The 19,333-nt window shown below is 43.4% G+C and overlaps 2 protein-coding genes across 4 annotated transcripts; one reads left to right on the top strand and one right to left on the bottom strand.

Moving 5' to 3' along the window:
* The first annotated feature begins 1,469 nt into the window (after positions 1-1,469).
* On the top strand, positions 1,470-8,981 carry il1fma (interleukin-1 family member A). 3 transcript variants are annotated; one of them, XR_009928053.1, is made up of 8 exons: positions 1,470-1,602; positions 1,898-2,019; positions 2,567-2,663; positions 2,825-3,215; positions 4,958-5,089; positions 5,216-5,355; positions 5,477-5,785; positions 6,154-8,981. XR_009928053.1 is itself a non-coding variant. In XM_062447016.1 (7 exons), exons 1-7 carry the CDS (start codon positions 1,591-1,593, stop codon positions 5,717-5,719), a joined length of 1,137 nt encoding a protein of 378 aa, XP_062303000.1. In that variant the 5' UTR covers positions 1,470-1,590; the 3' UTR covers positions 5,720-6,142. The 3 variants fall into 3 exon arrangements, 1 of the variants encoding a protein (XP_062303000.1); XR_009928054.1 differs by having other exon boundaries at positions 1,555-1,602; positions 1,810-2,019; XM_062447016.1 differs by lacking the exon at positions 6,154-8,981 and having other exon boundaries at positions 5,477-6,142.
* A 213-nt stretch (positions 8,982-9,194) lies between these two features.
* On the bottom strand, positions 9,195-18,797 carry ace2 (angiotensin I converting enzyme 2). Its single transcript, XM_062447017.1, has 18 exons — positions 18,583-18,797; positions 17,606-17,764; positions 17,168-17,261; positions 15,914-16,057; positions 15,568-15,683; positions 15,288-15,393; positions 14,742-14,839; positions 13,712-13,884; positions 13,358-13,584; positions 12,059-12,203; positions 11,557-11,655; positions 11,274-11,396; positions 10,962-11,140; positions 10,803-10,861; positions 10,553-10,650; positions 10,221-10,337; positions 9,807-10,004; positions 9,195-9,457 (listed from the first exon to the last, which is right to left on the bottom strand). The coding sequence occupies exons 1-18, from the start codon at positions 18,778-18,780 to the stop codon at positions 9,352-9,354; spliced, it is 2,439 nt and encodes an 812-aa protein (XP_062303001.1). The 5' UTR covers positions 18,781-18,797; the 3' UTR covers positions 9,195-9,351.
* Positions 18,798-19,333: the final 536 nt, after the last annotated feature.

The following is a 19,333-nucleotide window of genomic DNA, read 5'->3' as shown; positions in this document are numbered from 1 at the left end:
AAAAGGGGGGGGGCACATATAAAATGTGTTGTAATTCCTACACCGTTCACCTGATTTGGATGTAAATACTCTGAAATTAAAGCTGAAAGTCTGCACTTAAAGCACATCTTGATTGTTTCATTTCAAATCCATTGTGGTGGTATACAGAGCCAAAATGATGAAAATTGTGTCAATGTCCAAATATTTATGGACCTAACTGTAAGCTATTGACTTCTGATTCTCTTGGTATTGGGGTCTACCAGTACTCTTCCTGTCAGAGTTTCCTCCAGTAAGTCCTTTGTGGTGGTGTAGGAAACCGTACTCAGTGAAACCTTGCCTTTCTTTCTATGAAGGAAAGACCTACACCTTTCAGGGTTATAATGTTATAATGTTGTTTTATACAGCTCAGAGGGTATGTAAGTAATCAACAACAGTCACCGGACACCTGTGTTTGGTAACCAAAACCTTTTTTTATCCTCCAGTTTTTCTGGAGGAGAATTTTTTTTTAACTAACAATTTCAGTGTTCTAAAACTTTTAACCAATAATGTATGTATGTATGTATGTATATATTTTTTTCTACAGGTACACTATTGCACTCTTGTGGGGAGTTTCATGTTGTTCAATTGTAATAACTGCATGCTCTTATGTTTCTTCCCTTTGGCACTTATTTGGTTTTCCACAATGTATGCTTCATGTTTTGGCTGCTCGCAATGTTTGGGGCTATCTCGTTGTTATGATCAGTGACCTATGCTCTTTTGTAAAGCCCTCTCTTGGAAGTCGCTTTGAAGTCTGCTAAATGCATAAATGTAAATGTAAATATGTATATACAGTACCAGTCAAAAGTTTGGACACATTTTCCCATATCTTTCTCACTCTCTTTCACACACACACACACACACACACACACACACACACACACACACACACACACACACACACACACAGAGAGACCATTGTGCTCAAGACCTTGCAGTCATAAAAACGTTTTGAAATGAAGAAGTTGTACAGGTTGTGGGGGGGGGGGGGTTGTACAGGTGTTTATAGTTTGGGATTTCAGAACATACACACACACACATCCACAGACTGTGTCTTTGTGTGTGTGTGTGGCTTAAAGAGAGACTAGTCGGGGAGAGGAAGTGAGAAGGGTGTTGGGTGCCTCAGAAGTGCAAAGATTAAGCTTCTTAAGCTTCAAGCTTCCTGTATGACGCCTGCTGGGAAAGGGACTGTGCCGACTCGCAACGCAATTCTGGGCTGACCACACTTGATCAATGAGTGATGGAGAGGAAGGAGGTGTACGTGTGAATGGGTTGTGTCTGATATCATCTGCCCCATATGACCAGTCATTTGTTTATCAAATCTCCTGGTTCTGTTTTGAACCATTGACCGTTCATAAACATTTATCGTGTTCAATTTCACTTCTGCAATTTGACGATTGTCCTGCAGTTCCCCCTGCTCCAACTTCCCCCTGTCACTAAAGTCTTTGTTCCTCTCTGATCTGGGGGTTGGCATTGAGAGCAGACGTCGCTGTGTTGTGTCAACACCACACAACAAGCGGTTAAAAGGACGAAGCAGACCTCGCTACCCAGACGACCTCTCTGAAGAGTGACAACATGGAGACCAAGGTGGGGAAGAAGACCTCTCCAGTCTCCTTTCTGTTGCTTTCTTTACTTTTCTCTCCTTTTTCTTCTTCTCTCCTCTCCTCTCCTCTTTCTCCTCTCCACTCTCCTCTTTTCTCTTCTCCTCTCCTTTTCTCCTCTTCTCCTCTGCCTTCCCATCCTCTCGCTCTTCGTGATTTCACCTCTGTCTAGACCATATTATTCTGTTGTCAGATGGCGCGACAGTAAAGCAACGTGAGAGGGAAGAGCTTTCACCAGCCGGTTCTCTGGTTAATGGACATTATGTCTTTCATTTGGGAAGGACTTTGCACAGTCTGTCCAGGGAGGGGTGTCCATCAGTCACACCCTGCAGGATGGGAAGCACTGCTACGAGGTGGAGTCGGTCCTGAAGACAAGAGGAGGAGGAGTTGGAGCATTTGCTAGGTAGGACAGATGTTCATATGGGCTCACCATTCATGTCTCTTGTTATCCACACATTAGTTTATTCATATATAAACGTGTTCAATAATGCTACTGTTAAAGCAGGTGAGACACCATATTGTGTGTCTGTACACGTGTGTGTGTGTTTGTGTGTGTCTGTACATGTGTGTGTGTGTGTGTCTGTACACGTGTGTGTGTGTGTGTCTGTACATGTGTGTGTGTATTTGTGTGTGTGTGTGTGTACACGTGTGTGTGTGTTTGCATGCATTTATGCATGTGTGTATATGTGCATGTGTGTGTGTCTAGGGCAGTAGAGTAGCCACCATGGGGCCTCATTTACATATCCCCCCCACACACACATATTTCTGATTGCTTACAATAAAAATGAAATGAACAATGAAAAATGAAATTTTATATGTACATATATACAGAGAGAGAGAGATAGTTAGAGATAGATCGATAAACTGACAGATAGATTTGTACATATCATTTTAAGATGGGACCCCCCCAAAAAATGCTATTCTGGCTGTGCCCCTGGTGTGTGTGTTAGGAAGGGTGACAAGATTCTGACGATGAACGGGGTGAGTCTGCAGGACATCACACCAGAGGGGTTTGCAGACATGCTGATTGAGGAAGCCCCCATACTGGTGAGTCACTCTTGGAAAAAACCCTCAGGAGGCAGAGGAGAGAGAGAGAGAGAGAGAGAGAGAGAGAGAGAGAGAGAGAGAGAGAGAGAGAGAGAGAGAGATATCCCTCTGTCTATCTACACTGCCTCAACCTTGATCCTCCTAACCCCTCTTGGCTCCAGACAGTCCACCAAGGTCACCCCAACAGTGATACTGGCTGTCCGACCCTAACCTGCCCAGACAGGGGCTCTCTCTGCCCCTTCTTCAAAGAATCAACCCTCCTCAGTTTCAGTCTGGAGATGAAGAGGGAGGAGGATCTGGAGGAAGAGGAGGAGAAGGAAGAGGGGCCAGGAATTTGTCCAGGCACGGATGATGCCAAGAAACCCCAAGGGGGAGGGGCTTCCGACGAGAGGGAAGGAGTGGACATGGTCCTGGTTGCCATGACAAACACCACCATTTCGGTTGTGAGGGGCCGCGGTTGTGACTCGGGGAGCCCCTGCCATGACTGCGGAGGTACTGGGTGTACGTTCAACGATGTTGTGGTGGTGGCGGGTTCCAGCAACGTGACTCTAGGTGAGACTGATCTCTTTTCAACCATCAAACTTTCGGGTCCCGGATCAGGGGTCAGGGGGTCATGTTTCAGGGGATAGGTTTGATGGATGTTAACCTGTTTACGCTCCTGTTTCGCTCGCGAGACAAAAATGCTGCCTCCCCCTTCCTCAGTTACGACGCACTAAATTCTAAAAAATATATTTTTTAGACGCTACACATGTTATACATCGTTGGAAAGCTACGATTCTTGTGCTTCCATTGAAATAAACCAATTCAAGATCAAGTCGCAATAGCAAGCAAAGTCAACGTCTTTTTCCGGTGAACATTCCTTCAACAATGCCAAAGAAAAAAGTTGTACTCACCCTAAGTTGTTCAAATAGGTCCAGGTGTGCAAATCATGCCATCAAAACTTGATCTGCGTAAGTCCCAAGGGTTCAAAGTATCTAACCATGTAAAGTAATTCGTCCAAATACAATGTTTTACGTTCATGAATAGCCATTATCCTTTGTTTCATTATGCAAGTTAGCCGACGGAAGAAACAACTTGTTCACATAAAAGTGTTATTTTCTCAGATTTATCAACGGAGTATTTACAAAATGAAGGTCTCAAAATGTCCGTTGAACCCTCCCCTTTTGATTGACACCTTGTTCGACCCAATAGGAGCTTCCATGCCCCGTTGACAGCCCTCTAAAGCCAACTAGGTCTGTGCGTCCTGCCCCCCCCCGCCCCCCCCCCCACACTCGTTCTAAACAAATTTCTCGAACTGGCTTCGACTGGCTCTGAAATTAGCTCGTTAGCCTTGTAGCTGACAGCTAGCTGAAAATGCCAATACCTCATTTGTATGCGTCTGTGGAGCCTTCAAAATAACAGTCGATTGCGCAATATGGTTGACAGAATCAGTGTTCTTTGTGCGCCAATCCTTGGAATCAGATAAAGCACTCCAATGTGTTCATGCTTCAGTTTTTGTGTTTCAGTATTACTAATTAGGGATTTAGCTATTATATATGATAGTTCTAAGTACCACCTTTCATTAGAGATAACAATTATGAAAAATAATACCTTTTTATTTGACCTTGACCTTGGTTACAAAGGGTCATTTTGGAGTCTCCAAAAGACCCTTTTAGAAAATTCCTGGATGTACTCTTATAAAAACATGTGTCAAATATGAATATATTGTGGTATTATGTTTGACTTTTGATTTTAATTGGGTAAGGCTTCAACCTGTGGTCCAATTTAGTCTTCCAGATAATACCTACCACCTCTAGGCCTATTCAGGCCTCTGTTTTCAAAACAAAATCTAGGCGGAAATAGAAATTTTCACTTTCCTTGTGTTCAAGCTTCTATTACTCAACACTAGAAGGACTGACAGGGGTCCTGACAACAGGGGACATAACTTCAGAGTGTCAGCTTTCAAAAGAGATCATTTACATGCATGTACTCCAAATGGTTCAAGAACAGCTTCCAATTTACTTTGGGTATGCTGTTTAGGCGTTTTCAGGCAAATTTAACAGGAACATGAAAAGGTTAAAGTTGTAACTTTTGTTCTGACCAAGGTGATCAAGATACTCCCATCCTTCAAGTAGACAGTCAAAAAATGATTCCTGTTATTTTTTACAGGATGTGTCGAAACACTTCCATTGACTGTATGAATCCAAATATAAAAAGATTGGACACAAGAGGAAGCTATTGAAAGTAGTTTTTTGAAGTGGGTCTGTCTGTGTGTGTGTGTGTGTGTGTGTGTGTCTGTCTGTGTGTCCTGTCAGTGGCACGAGGAGGGGAGAGTTTCAAAAAGCTGGAGAGGGACAGAAAGAACATCTGCATTGAACACCTGAACACTCACTTCTACCTGAGGAAATCCTGCCCCAAATCTTCCCCCTACATGTCGCCTAACCCAGGTTAGTACACTCCCACATGACCCCTAACAAACCCAGGTTAGTCCAACATGCCCACATGACCCCTAAAAAACCCATATTGGTAACTCAGTGTGTGTGCTCGGCCCGCTGTGCCTCTTCTCCGAGCAGAGAAGATGACCATCTACTACTACGCATCGGACAGTGTTGATGGGACGTTCAAGGGAATGCCCGTGGCGCTCAACTTCACCGACTCTAACTGCTACCTGAAGTGCAGCAAGGAGAGTGACAGGGTGTCTCTGTGCATAGAGGTGAAGAGATACCCTTATTTATGTGGTGATACACCGCACATTCTCGTGGATTATTGCTTCGTAACTGCAATGATACTAATCATAACATACTGTGTTTACTTCCTGGGTCCCTGGCCATCAGACATGTGACAAGAAGGAGCTGAAGATGATTCCACCGGGCGACCAGGATGCTCTCGGTTTCCTGTTTTACATGAAGGCAGCCTCGGTAAGAAGCCTGCTGAAGTTCGAATCCGTTGCCTTTCCCGGTTGGTTTATCCACACCAACAGTCGTTCCGGCGAGCTAGCCCCATCAGCCCAGGTGAAACAGATGGAAAAGGGACAGGAAAAAGAGGCTTTGTTCTTTTTTCTCATTAAGAACAACTGAGGGACCTTGAAGACCCAAATTACTGCAACAAGAGTGGTTCCAAGATGGCAGCAAGTTGTACGTAACGTTTTGAAAGTATAATATAATAGGTTTTACATGCCAGTAGCTGACTAAGTATTTTTCAGGAATTTGTCTTGTTTAAATGTTTGGTAGTCTAAAACCTGTGGCATAGCCAGAAATGTTTTAATTTGGTGGTCAGGTGGGTCCAGCAGTTAGTTCGGGGTGGCAGTTTCATCATTATTGTTTTTACTGTGCAAAGTGTCTATTGAAGTACAATTATTTAAAAAATGAAAATGTGTCATAGCTAACACTGCTTTGTCAAATGTGGTATGAATTACATTCACATCTCTTTAACCCCTATCCCAAAGGAAGAGTTTGGATCTACTTCTGGAATGTTATGTAGTACTGCACAGGGGCATTTCTGGGGGGGGCAGGGTTGGGAAGTGCCCCTGTGACAAGAAGCTTGGACCCCCTTTTGGCCCCCCTTAAAGATCCCATGACATGCTGTTTTTGGATGCTTTTATATAGGCCTTAGTGGTCCCCTAATACTGTATCTGAAGTTTATTTCCCGAAATTCAGCCTTGGTGCAGAATTACAGCCACTACGAGCAGTCCCACAATGAGCTTTCCTTAGGACGTGCTGTTTCTGTGTCTGTAGCTTTAAATGCTATGAGAAAGAAAGAGGCGGGGCTAACTGCCATGCTTTGGTCGTTTGCGAGCCTTGATGTCTCGAGGAAAACCAATATCGCGCTTGCACGGTCGTAGCTCATTTTCTCATTGGTGGGCCAAATTCTCTGTGCGGGCAAAGCAGAGAAAGGGGAGGTAACCTTCAGTTTTATGACATCATAAAACCAGCATTTTCAAAACCAAGCGTTTCAGCTTTCATTTTCTCAAAGGCAGAGAAGAATACCCAGGGCTTGGTTTACACCTATCGAAATTGTTTTCCACGGGGGGACCAAAGGCAGGCTAGGGGAACTCATATTAATGTTAAATAACCTCCTAAAGTGAACATTTCATGTCATGGGACCTTTAAATGTAGAATCTTAATAATTACAAACATCGTATTTTGGCTGCTAATGCCTGCATGCAGTAAAGAAAGCTATCTAAGAGCAATAGTGTTTAATGTACTGTAACAGTACAGGCTTGACCTCCACAGTTAAAACGGTCGAAAACCTCCTGCAGCGACAAGTATAAACACATTATACCAACCACCATTACAGTGTGTCTATGTTACCATGTCATTGAGATGTGATACATTTAGATGTGGTAGATTTAGAGGTGATTCCTTTAGATGTAATGTAATTAGTTGTGTAGTAGTGTACATCTAAGCTGTGAGTTCAGGCTGTCTACCAAATGCAGAGCAGACCATGTGTTTATGTTACTGTGGCTGATCATAATTATTGCTCTTACTAAGAAAAGTCATTGAATCAGTCACAATGATATTTAAACATGCGCGAGTGACTAGGGCTAGGCGATATATCGAATATTAGAGATAATATCGCAACAATTTTGTAGACTATGTACAATTTGAAAATATTGTGAATATCAAATATTTCAAATTAAACCATACTTTCCCAAATAACGCGCTGAGCATCCAATATTACGTCCCTTTTTCATCACATTTTGTACACATTTTGTACTTTATAACAATAGCTGCTCTATCTAAATTGTTTTTGTTGTTTTCTAATGGGGGCAAAATAAAATCATGTTTTTTTATTATTTAAAAGCAAATGCAAACATATCTTATCGAATATCGTAAACATTTTGACAATATAGAGAAAAAAAAAATATTTATATCGCCCAGCCCTACGAGAGATTACTTACTATATATTACTTTATCATTATCTTACATCGTTACACTCATTATTATCATGCCCTGTGTTTAGGCCGGTAAAATTGCTGTCAGGACCATATACAGTATGATGTCATATACAAGGGCTGCCTTTTGTATTCACCGTCCTGCATCTCTGTAAACCAGCTTCATTTTGACCTTCATGCCTCAGACTTTACAGCAGACCATTGCTGTGTCTTCGATCCATTAATTCTCCTTGAATCCTCTTTCTTGTCCGGTGTTGTGCATGTAAGCTCAGGAACCTAGACTGTTCACGTGGTCTACCATGGTCACATGCATGGTGGCTTCTTTATGGCGTGAAAACTAGTGCCAGGAGAGCAAGCTCTGCTAAAAAGATTTGTGTACTTTCAAAACAGATTTGTGTACTTGCAAGAAAGATTTGTGTACTTGCAAGAGAGATTTATGTACTTGCAAAAAAGATTTGTGTACTTGCAAAAAAAGATGTGTCTCTGTAGAAGGAGGCAGGAACACCGCTCCCAAAACCATCTAAGAGCCAATCAAATATAGCAATTTCTGTGTACCGTATCATTGGACATTTTTGTCTGTCTATCACACAAAAAAATCAGCAAATAAGAAAAACTACTACTACAATTCTGATGATTTCAATCCAGAGTCATTTGGTAGGTAGTTAAAAATATCCATGGGCATGTATCTTTAATGCAACATTTAACATTATTCGATTAATACACTCTTAAAAGTATAAATTAATGGATAAGGATCATAGTAAGTTGAATCTTTTTTTTGGACGGCTAATGTTAGGTTTAATAACTGGTTGTCTAATTAAATATCCATATACCTATTTACATAAAGAACGATTCAACTTACTACGATCCTTATCCATGAATCCACAGCTGTCCTTGTGTGCTTCCTAATTGAAATTGACATCTATTTTCATCTGCTGCACATATTTGAATGCTTGTTGAGTGCGATGTTCTTTATATTTTGGCAACAACTAAAAAAAGAGCACACTTTATATTAGACTAGATTTGTGCAAATGTTAATCAGATATGTGTGTGCAAGTTCTTCAAATGATTCAGTTTGACTTTGCTGTGGTATTTGATTGTTACTAGAATATTTTTTATATTGCTTTGTTTCTGGTATTTTCATGAATGCTTTATCCTGGTATTTCAGTTCATGCATTTTTATAATTGTTAAATGTAGTATAGATTAAAGTGTAATTCTCAGGAAGGTTATCTAAGAGAAGTTTTTTTTATTATTTTTTTAATTCAATAAAACATACTGTATGTAACTGTTTCTGTTTTTTGAAAGATGTTTAATTGATATGAAAGTATTAAAATCAACACCCATCCCCAAGACCAGGATTATTTACTGTCTGTGCTCAATATATAAACTAGGAATTCGACAACATTACTTGACAGTTAACAAATAAACAACCACTTTTCAAGTGATTATCCTATCAAATGTTACTTATTTAAAATAAATTGACACGCAAGAAAAAACTGTGCAAAAACACTCTACAACACATTAGAAATGTATATATAACACATGTACACAATTTACACCCATGATCATCAGATGGGTTAGGGAGTCGGGCTATTAATCAGAAGGTTGCCGGATTGATTCCCAGCCGTGCAAAATGACGTTGTGTCCTTGGGCAAGGCACTTCACCCTACTTGCCTCGGGGAGAATGTCCCTGTACTTACTGTAAGTCGCTCTGGATAAAAGCGTCTGCTAAATGACTAAATGTAAATGTAAATGATCATAGTGCTAAGGTGGGGTCAGGTGGAGGCTGGCCGTCCCTTCCAGGCCAGACGTCTGGATCAGAAGCCGGTCTGTTCCCCCTCGTCTCTCTCAAATGCCTTGTTGGCCTCTCCATTCACGTAAGGGTTTGGGGGGGCAGCTGCGGCCTCGGGGTTTGCTGTTTTCCTACACACATGTGCACACACACCATCACACACACATACATAAACATACATACACACACAGACATACACACACACATGTATTCACACACATAGACATACAGTACAAAAACACAATCCCACAAACCAATAATCTTGTTACAGAGGAGAGAATGGAAATATGGTGTTGCTGTGTACGCAGCTTGTTCTAAATGTCTGTTCATTTGTAAAAGTTAGTTTGTTTAAACAAACGTTGTTTTGCTACATTCCCATCAAGTCAGAATAAAGTTTTACCCTACACCTTAATGTAAACCTCAGACTACGCCTCAGTACACTGTAAACCTGAGATCAGACAGACACAGACACACACTTACATCTTCTTTCTGTAAAGGAAGCCAGAGACGATGAGGTAGGTGCCCATCGTAACTACAAGTCCCATGACCACCCCAAACACCACCAGCCACACCGTGACTGGCTGCTCCACTGGCGGGGCCAGTGTTGCCGGGAGACCCTCAAACTCCAGCGTGTTGTCATCCAGCTGGAAAGCATCGTTGATGCGACCACGAGACAACCTGTGTGCATGGGGGAAGGAGAGGAGCGCAGAGGAGAGGAGAAAAAGGAAAGGAGAAGAGAGGAGAGGAGAGGCGAGGCGAGGTCAGTGTAATGGTAAATTATGACTTATGAGTAGAAGAATCCTCAGCAGCCTGGATCCTCTAATGTTCCTAGTAGAGTTAGGTTGATTTTTTTGACCAAATAAGGACCATTCTCTGCAGGCCATGGGATCGTACCGTATAGCAGCCTCTACCTCTGCTTTAGGGATAAACATGGTGGTGTTGTCAGGGTTCGTAACCTGGAAGTAGAAGGAGATGCGAGGTGTCTCCTTATAGATCCGGATGTTTTCCGACCTGAGGGTAAACCAGGACATGACATCACAACCAATAAGCGCCCTTACCCAACAGTCTTCAGTTGTCATCTATTCATTCATGAATAGATCACAACCCAGCTAGCCAGACATGTTTCATTCCTTTATCAATGTATTATCAGCATCATTCATTCCGTGTTCATTCAGTGCCTTATCTTGAACATTCAGTCAATGGGGATGGGGGGGGAGAGTGCTTACGTGAAGAGAGCAGTTCTGTTGGTGGAAGTGTAGTACTGCCTCATGGCATAGGCCATGTTGGTTTGGAAAAGGTACAACTCGTTGGGGTTCCATGGGTACTGGGAGGGGTGCAAACAAGAATGTGAGGGATTGAGAGTGAATAGGAGTGGAAGAGACAGAGAGAAACCGAGAGAAAGAGGGAGAGAGAGGTAGAAAAAGATCAAAGTTAGGGTACTCGGGAGGAAAGACCCTCCCAGGTTAGTGGTCTCACAGCTTTGTCGCCCATGGCAGCCTTCAAGCTCAGCCGGACTTTGATGGCAAACTCTGGATCTAGGGAGGAAACAGAAATGATGTGGAATTAGTTTGGTCAGTGTCAGGATCAAATACACGGGAGGGGATCAAGGAGAGACACGGCCTGTTCAGAACTCACTGGGGTCTTTTGTGGTCAGCCAGCCTGGATTGTTGTTGGTGAGCTGGTTCTGCTCCTTTAACCAGGTGTGGAGGGTGCTGAAGTAGTCCAACAGTGGTGTGGCGTCCATTCTGACTTCTCCAGAAACCTGCTCCAGAGCCCTGGTCCACGACTTGGACCTCCCGAGCTCCAGCATATTCCTAGCAGAGGAGGCAACATATTTTGACATAGTAACATAGCATCTTCTCTTTTTGTTTCCTTCTTTAGATATAAAATGGCATAACTTATCCTTTTACTATACACAAAATAAATTATGAGATTGTATACTGATACCTTAGCTTACTGCCAGCCTGTGTTGAGTTGGTGATGTCACACTTGAACAAAGGTCCTGTATGCCCCGCCTCCTTACATAGAGCCTTCTGGAACTGGAACTGGTATATGGTTCTGGTGAAGTACCTGTCAATCATTCATACAGATTGAAAGTTAGGGTCAGAGAGACTGAGAGATTATAAAGGAGAGATTATCAGGAGCGTGTTTTCCTGTGTGTGTGTGTGTGTGTGTGTGTGTGTGTGTGTGTGTGTGTGTGTGTGTGTGTGTGTGTGTGTGTGTACTCTACCTGATGAAGGAGTAGTCTCCAGACACATGGAATAGGGCAGGGGGGTCACAGTAGCTCTCGTCTCGGGGGACGGGCTCCATCACACCCACTAAATCCCGTCTGCATTGAGGAGGCAGGGTTACTGACTTTGCAGACATCGCATAGGTCACTATCATGACTGACAACACTGCTATCTAATAGTGATGCAGCATTATTTAAAAAAAACACTGCTGGCTAAAGGGAGGCTTGATCGACAGTATTGACTACCTAAGCCACTAAAATGATTGACAACTCTTAAATCCAATAGGTCTCTAGCACTGTTGACAACACTCTTATCCAATTGGATAAACATCACCATTAAAGACCCTTCAATCTAACAAATAACTCTCTTAAAACTCAAAGTCAATGGGTTTCAATCATGGAATCCTCTTATCCAAAAGGCCTTGAGCCTGGGTGATATCACCCCTATCACCAAACCACCCCTGCTACCACTATCTCTCTCCTGCTGGGCCACCAGACCTACTTCATCTCCCACCAACGCTGCATCCACTGGTCCTTGGGGATGTTCCCCATGAACACCTGCCATCGCCACTCCTCCAGCTGGTAGGTGAAGGGCAGTGTGGCCACTATGGTCAGGGCCTGCTTCAACAGGAAGTTGATCTCTGTCTCTGCAGGGTTGACAGGAAGCAGATTGAAATTATCATTAAAAGTTGTGTTCTTGTAAATATACGTAGTTCTAAACAGCTTTTAATGTCATGTTTGATATGATTTTGTTTCTTATTTCATGTATTACATTCTAGTAATAATTTGAATGCTGTAACATGTACATTTATAGGGTTTACAGAGTTTGTGCTTGCAGCAGACCAACATGTGCTTAACATGTTCCCTTGTCTTGCAAGGGCACCACTAGTCTACTGCAGCCTTGATTAATGATCCAATTAGAATTTGTATGCGTTAGACAACCTTTCTGTCATATGGTCTGTGTCCCCATTTTAGTCAGGTTTGGGTGTATATAGGAAGAAGTTTTACAAATCACTTTGAGTTCTGTTTACGATACAGCTCCAGTGCGTTAGGCGCCTAGTCTTCATTGTGAATACCTTTGTTAACCATTGCTCTGAAGGTATGTTTTGTATTTGATGATGTTTCATTATCATTGTATTGATTATCTTACTATTTAGATAATAAACTATTATTGTGCATTTTAAGTTACTTGTTCTCATTGAAACGTATCTATCACGCTACGGCGGTGAAAACCTTGATCTAGTTGGGTCGATGCGGCTATACTGATTATAAACATAGACTTTTGAAGTAGGTTTTAACTTAAGGCCTCTGAGTCACTTACAGTGGACCTCCACGCTCCGAAGGAAACACCGGAGCCTCTGAGTAGTCGGTTTACATACTAGGTCGGTGGTTAAATCCATATTATAGTAGAGATGACTGATTAATGAGTATGCATGCTTTAAGGTCGGTGCTCTGTTCAAGCAGATGATTTTTACCTACGTCAGAGTTTCATGTCATTAACTGTTTAGTGCTCAAGGTTACAGGTAACGCACTTCTAAAATTGGAGTCAGATATTAAAGAGTCAATTATCTCCCTGAACATCTAACCAGAATTGTGTTTCACAAGCCGGGGACAAACACCAAGCGCCTCCGGTCTTACAATTCACACCTACACCTGCAATAAACTTTTCCAACATTTCAAAAATAAAAAAGGTTGTACCAGGAAATAAAATCGAAATAGTTTTCTTCCAGAAGTTTCCTAAGCTATTCCTAAGCCTATCAGGTGTCCTGTCATGTGTCTTCTCAGTGACCCATCTACCTACGTTCATCGTCAACAAAGTCCGATTTCAGGAGTCCCAGGGCCTTCAGGTGTTTGGGCGTGGCAGCAGAAAGCGACATAATCTCCCCCACAGCCTCGTGGAAGCCCTCATTGGCCCCGTCTCTCAGCAGGTAGGACAGGTTCCGATATGCCATCTGGTACTGGTTATGACCCATCTCATGGTGCGCTGTCAAGAAGTCATCCATGTTTACCTTGGTACACATCTTGATCCTTTGGAGAAGAGAGGAAAGGAGAGGAGAGAATTGATCCAAGGTTAAGGACTGGTTCTTACATTTACATGACATTACGTTCTTCATTTTATTAAGATGTTACGGTTGACTTGAATGATCTTCAGTACCTGAAGTCCTCTCTGTTGCCCATGTCCCAGGCGGTGGGGTGACACACCACCTTTCTTCCATCTACAGGCTTCACAAACATGGAATTGTCCCAGAAGTTGTCAAACATCTTATAAAGGTTCACCGACATGAAGAACTTCTCTGCCTCCTCAAATAATCTCTTCTCAGGCCATTTCTAGATGAAGGAAAGAAAGACAAAAAATGTTTTGAAAAATACATATCTGTACTTCATTGTGTCATTACTGGCAAAACATTTCCTGAATCTGGAGCCTGACAGATCATGAATCTGTTTTGAAGTAAGGCAGAAAGATTGAATAGCATTTTGTAATCAAGCACTGTAAACACCACTGGAAGCGTAGTAATATCCACTAAATGGTTCTTATCCAAGGTCCCTCAATCTTCAGCAGGTATGCAGAAAACTGACCCCCTGCCAGATATTCTCACAGCTTCATGCCTGAGGCCACTGAGTGGGTGAAGTCTTTCAGAAAATGTGCTTAAATTCCATCAGTTATGGTTAGGAAGAAGGTATACTCAGTGTACATGCATGTACACGAGAAGACACTATTGGTCACATGGTTGGTCTTGGACCAAGAATCAGGACCAATACCACATGCCACAAAAACAGTTTCCGTTCCGCTGTTGGCCTCTTCAACAAGGCCAAGGGTTAACACTGACTTCATGACTCAATGCCCTTAAAACACACTGCTTTTTGCACTGCACAATACAATCTTGTACCATTAGTATTTTTTGTAATATTTGTATTTTTATAATTTTTTTATATTGTAAATTACTGCAACTTATATTTTATTTTATATTTTATTGTATAGTTTATTTTAATCTAATTCCACTTAGTATTGCTAGTTATGTACCCTTAGTATAGTTAGTCCTCATATTTAAATTTTTGATTCCTATATGTTTAATGTTTGCACCTTCCTGCCAAAGCAAATTCCTTGTCTATGCAAACTTTCATGGCGAATAAAAATTATGATTGGTGAGATGTGTTTGGGTGAAGCAAATGCCAGATGTTTTTACCTGCTCAATCATGGCCTCGCTGACATCGATGTCTTCTTTCTCAGGATAGGGGACGGACAGAGGATAGAGATTGGTCCAGAATCTTCCCCACATGTCACCTGGATACAGATTTGTATGTATTTATAAATACTTAAATATTAGTAATGTTTTCAATAAAACAATCTTTCTTTTTCCACATAATTTTTGAAGGTGCTTAGGGACATATCCTCAGAGATATTTCAGGGGACAGCAGCATGTTTGCCGTTCTCAATGTGCATGACTTCTGTGTGACTTCTGTGTGACTGTGCATGTTTCACCTATACTCAAACCAGACAATAATCACCAAGTTTACAGAGGTGCCTTTCAGCAGACCTGGGTCAATTCCAGAAAATAAGTACATAAAAAAAACAAATCGGTGTGTGTTTGGTTTGCCTCACTGTTGGCACTGATCCATTGGATGGATATGAGTGGGTGAGACAAATCAAGTTCACCCAGTGCTTCTCTGATAGGTCGTGCTGACAGGGGTGGGGCCAGCGCTGTGTTGGGGACAGAGCTGAGGCAGCGTACCCAGCAGGTGAGCAGGCAGCGGCCCCTGGTGGTGGATGTGTCCAGGGTAATGTTGTTGCAGACGACCTCTCACATAGGCATGCAAGTCCTTGTACAGGGGCAGAATCTGGTGTGTGTGGGTGGGGGGGGGGGGTCAGAAAATCCAACAAAGCAACAACAGAAACACTTGGTCTCTTCACTCTCTTGTGCATCTCTCATACACTGAACAGGGTGACAGAATGAATGAATGGTGATCACCGCTATTGATCTACAGTGCCCTGCAAGCCACATGGGGTGGTACCTCTTTGTAAATTTTGCGGACATCCTCCATCAGGTCCTGTCTGCTGTACTTGTACCTGAGATCAGCCTCAATGGTCTCATAATTATACCTCCAGTACGCACCATAGTCCTCAAACCCTGCAGAGTAGGGGAGAGGAGGGGAAGGAAGGAGTGAAATATGGCAGATAGAGAGGGACAGGGAGTGAGATAGAGAGAGTGAGGTGCAGAGATATAGAGAACGGGAGAGACGTATGCAAGAAAAAGACAAAAGAAGTATTTATTATTAGTATGTTTTGGCTTTCAGCTTTCAGCACCAGAAAGACCAGCAGAGAGGCCAGCAGCGAGACAGGAAGGTGTTCCGTAGTTACCATTAAGCTTGGCAGCCTCGTTTTTCAGGTCGACGTAGTCTTCATAGAGTGGCCTCATCCTCTTGCCCACCTCCACCCTCCAGCCCTCCCACACATGTAGACGCTCAAAGTAATCTCTGCTGTTGGCCATCACACTCTCCAGACCTACACACACACAAACACACACACAGGCACACACAGACCAAAAGGAAGAACATGTCCATGTTTCCAGTCAGATAGTGAGGTGGCTTGTTCAGTAAAAGTCTATCTGATATTTTGTGATCGTCTATTTGACACTACACAGACACACAAAACAAGGACTTTCTTTTCCACTCTATCTGATCATATTCTATCTCCTGTAGAGCAGGAAGCGTCTCCCTGCAGGAAGTCTTCTCTGTTCTCGGTAGTGGACGTGGACTCCAGCACCTGTCCCATAACAGTGACCTTGGACTTGAATTAAAGGGTGTTGCCATGGCATTCTAACAGCCGATTGTGTGCTGTCAGAAGAGATAAGCAGACAAGTGTCCAGTAGAGGTGTAGCCAAAGTGTACCTGGCTCCAGGGTTAGGAGACTAGAGTGTACAAGACTCCAGGGTTAGGAGACTAGAGTGTACTAGGGCCAGGGTTAGGAGACTAGAGTGTACAAGACTCCAGGGTTAGGAGACTAGAGTGTACTAGGTCCAGGGTTAGGAGACTAGAGTGTACAAGACTCCAGGGTTAGGAGACTAGAGTGTACTAGGTCCAGGGTTAGGAGACTACAGTGTACTAGGTCCAGGGTTAGTAGACTAGAGTGTACTAGGTCCAGGGTTAGGAGACTAGAGTGTACTAGGTCCAGGGTTAGGAGACTACAGTGTACTAGCTCCAGGGTTAGGAGACTAGAGTGTACTAGGTCCAGGGTTAGGAGACTACAGTGTACTAGGTCCAGGGTTAGTAGACTAGAGTGTACTAGGTCCAGGGTTAGGAGACTAGAGTGTACTAGGTCCAGGGTTAGGAGACTACAGTGTACTAGGTCCAGGGTTAGGAGACTACAGTGTACTAGGTCCAGGGTTAGTAGACTAGAGTGTACTAGGTCCAGGGTTAGGAGACTAGAGTGTACTAGGTCCAGGGTTAGGAGACTACAGTGTACTAGCTCCAGGGTTAGGAGACTAGAGTGTACTAGGTCCAGGGTTAGGAGACTACAGTGTACTAGGTCCAGGGTTAGTAGACTAGAGTGTACTAGGTCCAGGGTTAGGAGACTAGAGTGTACTAGGTCCAGGGTTAGGAGACTAGAGTGTACCTGGCTCCAGGGTGTGGCAGATGGAGGAGTCGTTCAGCTCACACACTGTCCCTGTGCTGTAGATGGTGCTCATCTCACTCATCACCTTGTTCAGCTGGACAGACAAGAAGAACACACTTAAGTTATATAAAAAACATCATTATATTACATTTCTGATCTATGATCAATGATTCATGAATGATAACATCAGACTAGGCTTCAACCCTAACATCTTGTGTTATGACTGACATTGATTATATGCCTTTGCAGTGTGTGTGTGTGTGTGCGTGTGTGTGTGTGTGTGTGTGTGTGTGTGTGTGTGTGTGTGTGTGCACGTGTGTGTGTGTGAGTGTGTAACTAACATGTGTGTGTGTGTGTACAGCTCTTGTGTGTATGTGTGTTGTGTGTGTGGTTCATGTGTGTGTGTCTATGTGTGTAACTCATGTGTGTGTAGCTTACGCGAGCAGCCTTGACTGCATCTAAGGCACCAGAGCCTTTGTCCTGCAGGGAGATGAGCTGCAGTTTGATCTCCGAGTCACTGATCTGGTCGATGGGAAACTCCTGAGACTCCTCCGACACGCGAGAATAATATTCTCCCCAGATAGCTCCCTGCCTCGACTGTAGAAACAAACACACACAAACACACACAGTCACACACAAACACACACAGTCACACACAGGCATCCGCACACACATACAGGTGTTAGCATAGACCCTACAGCTGGCCACACAGTCATAAGCCTTGACCGTCAGGTAACGTTTTTATTAAACCTCGAAGACTGACCTTTCTGTTGACACAAGGTTAAGTATGAGGCACTGTCAGCCTGCCTGTTAACCATTACAACCACTGTCACCCCAGGAGAAGGTCTGTCCTGCTATCAATATTCATCACCAGCAACTGTTAGAGGACATCTCCTCTACACGTTGAGATCAGCTGCAGTACATTGCTGGACTTGACTGTCAGCTTGTTAACCTACCAGCCTGCAAACAGCCTGCCAGTAAACCGACAAAAAACAACAAGCCTAAAACCAGCCTATCACCAGCCAACCAGCTTTCTAGCTACCAGCCTACTACCAGCCTGCCATCCTACAATCTATCAGGCTTCTACCTGCTTGGTTACTACCAGCCTACCAGTCAGCTGCCTACCTAGCTACTACCAGCCTACCTGGCTTCTACCAGATTACTACCTACCTGGGTACTACCAGCCTACCTGGTTACTACCAGCCTACCAGCCTACCTGGTTACTACCAGCCTACGAGCCTACCTGGGTACTACCAGCCTACCTGGTTACTACCAGCCTACCAGCCTACCTGGTTACTACCAGCCTACCAGCCTACCTGGGTACTACCAGCCTACCTGGGTACTACTAGCCTACCTGGTTACTACCAGCCTACCTGGGTACTACCAGCCTACCTGGTTACTACCAGCCTACTCACCAGTTCGTCCGAGTTCTCCTGGGTGATGTTGGTGTTGTACTCCCAGGAGGCCAGGGAGTACTGGTACATGAGGCGGGTGGCATTCTCATCAAAGCGCTTCAGAAATTCTCTGGCCTCGGTCTCGACAGCACTCTGTCCCTCGACACCTCGCGACCCACTCAGAACCAGAACCAGGCCCAGGAGTAGCTTAGCAGACATGTTTCAGCTTGGTCTGACACACACACACATGCTCTCTCTGAGAGGCCCAGAGGACAGCGTTGACTTTTACAGCACCACAATCCCCCCCTTCCTCGACCTTTGGATAGACACGGGCAGGAGGGTGGGGCTGTGTCTTGGAGAAGAGATTGGACATTCAGAGGGTGAAAGAGGGAGAGCGTGTTTGTGTGTGTATGTATTTGTGTATGTGTCTGTGTGTGTGTTTGTGTATGTGTCTGTGTGTGTGTGTGTTTCTGCACGTGTGTGTTGTTCTTGTGCCATTACTATAGCCTTGATCCCTGTTCTGTACAACACTTCAAAATAGGACCGTAAACTCATCAATTAAAACAACTTTTATCAAGATCAGATTCTGATTTATGATCTCTAACAAGAACTATGATGACTCACAAAATGATTCACAATTTTCACAGTAGTGTCTGTCATTCTGAACAAGCTACTTTTGAAGCGAGAGAACAGGTCAACCTCTAAATAGTTTAAGGACACAATCCAACATGAACATAACGTAAACCTAACCCTGCCCCACTACACACACATA

The sequence above is a fragment of the Osmerus eperlanus genome, chromosome 21 (assembly GCF_963692335.1).
Source record: "Osmerus eperlanus chromosome 21, fOsmEpe2.1, whole genome shotgun sequence".
NCBI classification, from domain to species: domain Eukaryota; kingdom Metazoa; phylum Chordata; class Actinopteri; order Osmeriformes; family Osmeridae; genus Osmerus; species Osmerus eperlanus.
This window is presented reverse-complemented; position numbering and strand designations above follow the sequence as displayed.

What these genes read in the sequence shown, in the direction of transcription:
- il1fma (XM_062447016.1), top strand. An exon ending in TTCCAGCAACGTGACTCTAG is followed by an intron (nt 3,216 to 4,957) that starts GTGAGACTGATC and finishes GTGTCCTGTCAG; the next exon opens with TGGCACGAGGAGGGGAGAGT. An exon ending in CTACATGTCGCCTAACCCAG is followed by an intron (nt 5,090 to 5,215) that starts GTTAGTACACTC and finishes TTCTCCGAGCAG; the next exon opens with AGAAGATGACCATCTACTAC.
- ace2 (XM_062447017.1), bottom strand. Translation starts at nt 18,780, where the DNA reads ATGTCTGCTAAGCTACTCCTGGGCCTGGTTCTGGTTCTGAGTGGGTCG. An exon ending in GCGAGGCCATGATTGAGCAG is followed by an intron (nt 13,885 to 14,741) that starts GTAAAAACATCT and finishes TCCTTCATCTAG; the next exon opens with AAATGGCCTGAGAAGAGATT. An exon ending in GAGGTAGAGGCTGCTATACG is followed by an intron (nt 10,005 to 10,220) that starts GTACGATCCCAT and finishes CCATGCACACAG; the next exon opens with GTTGTCTCGTGGTCGCATCA.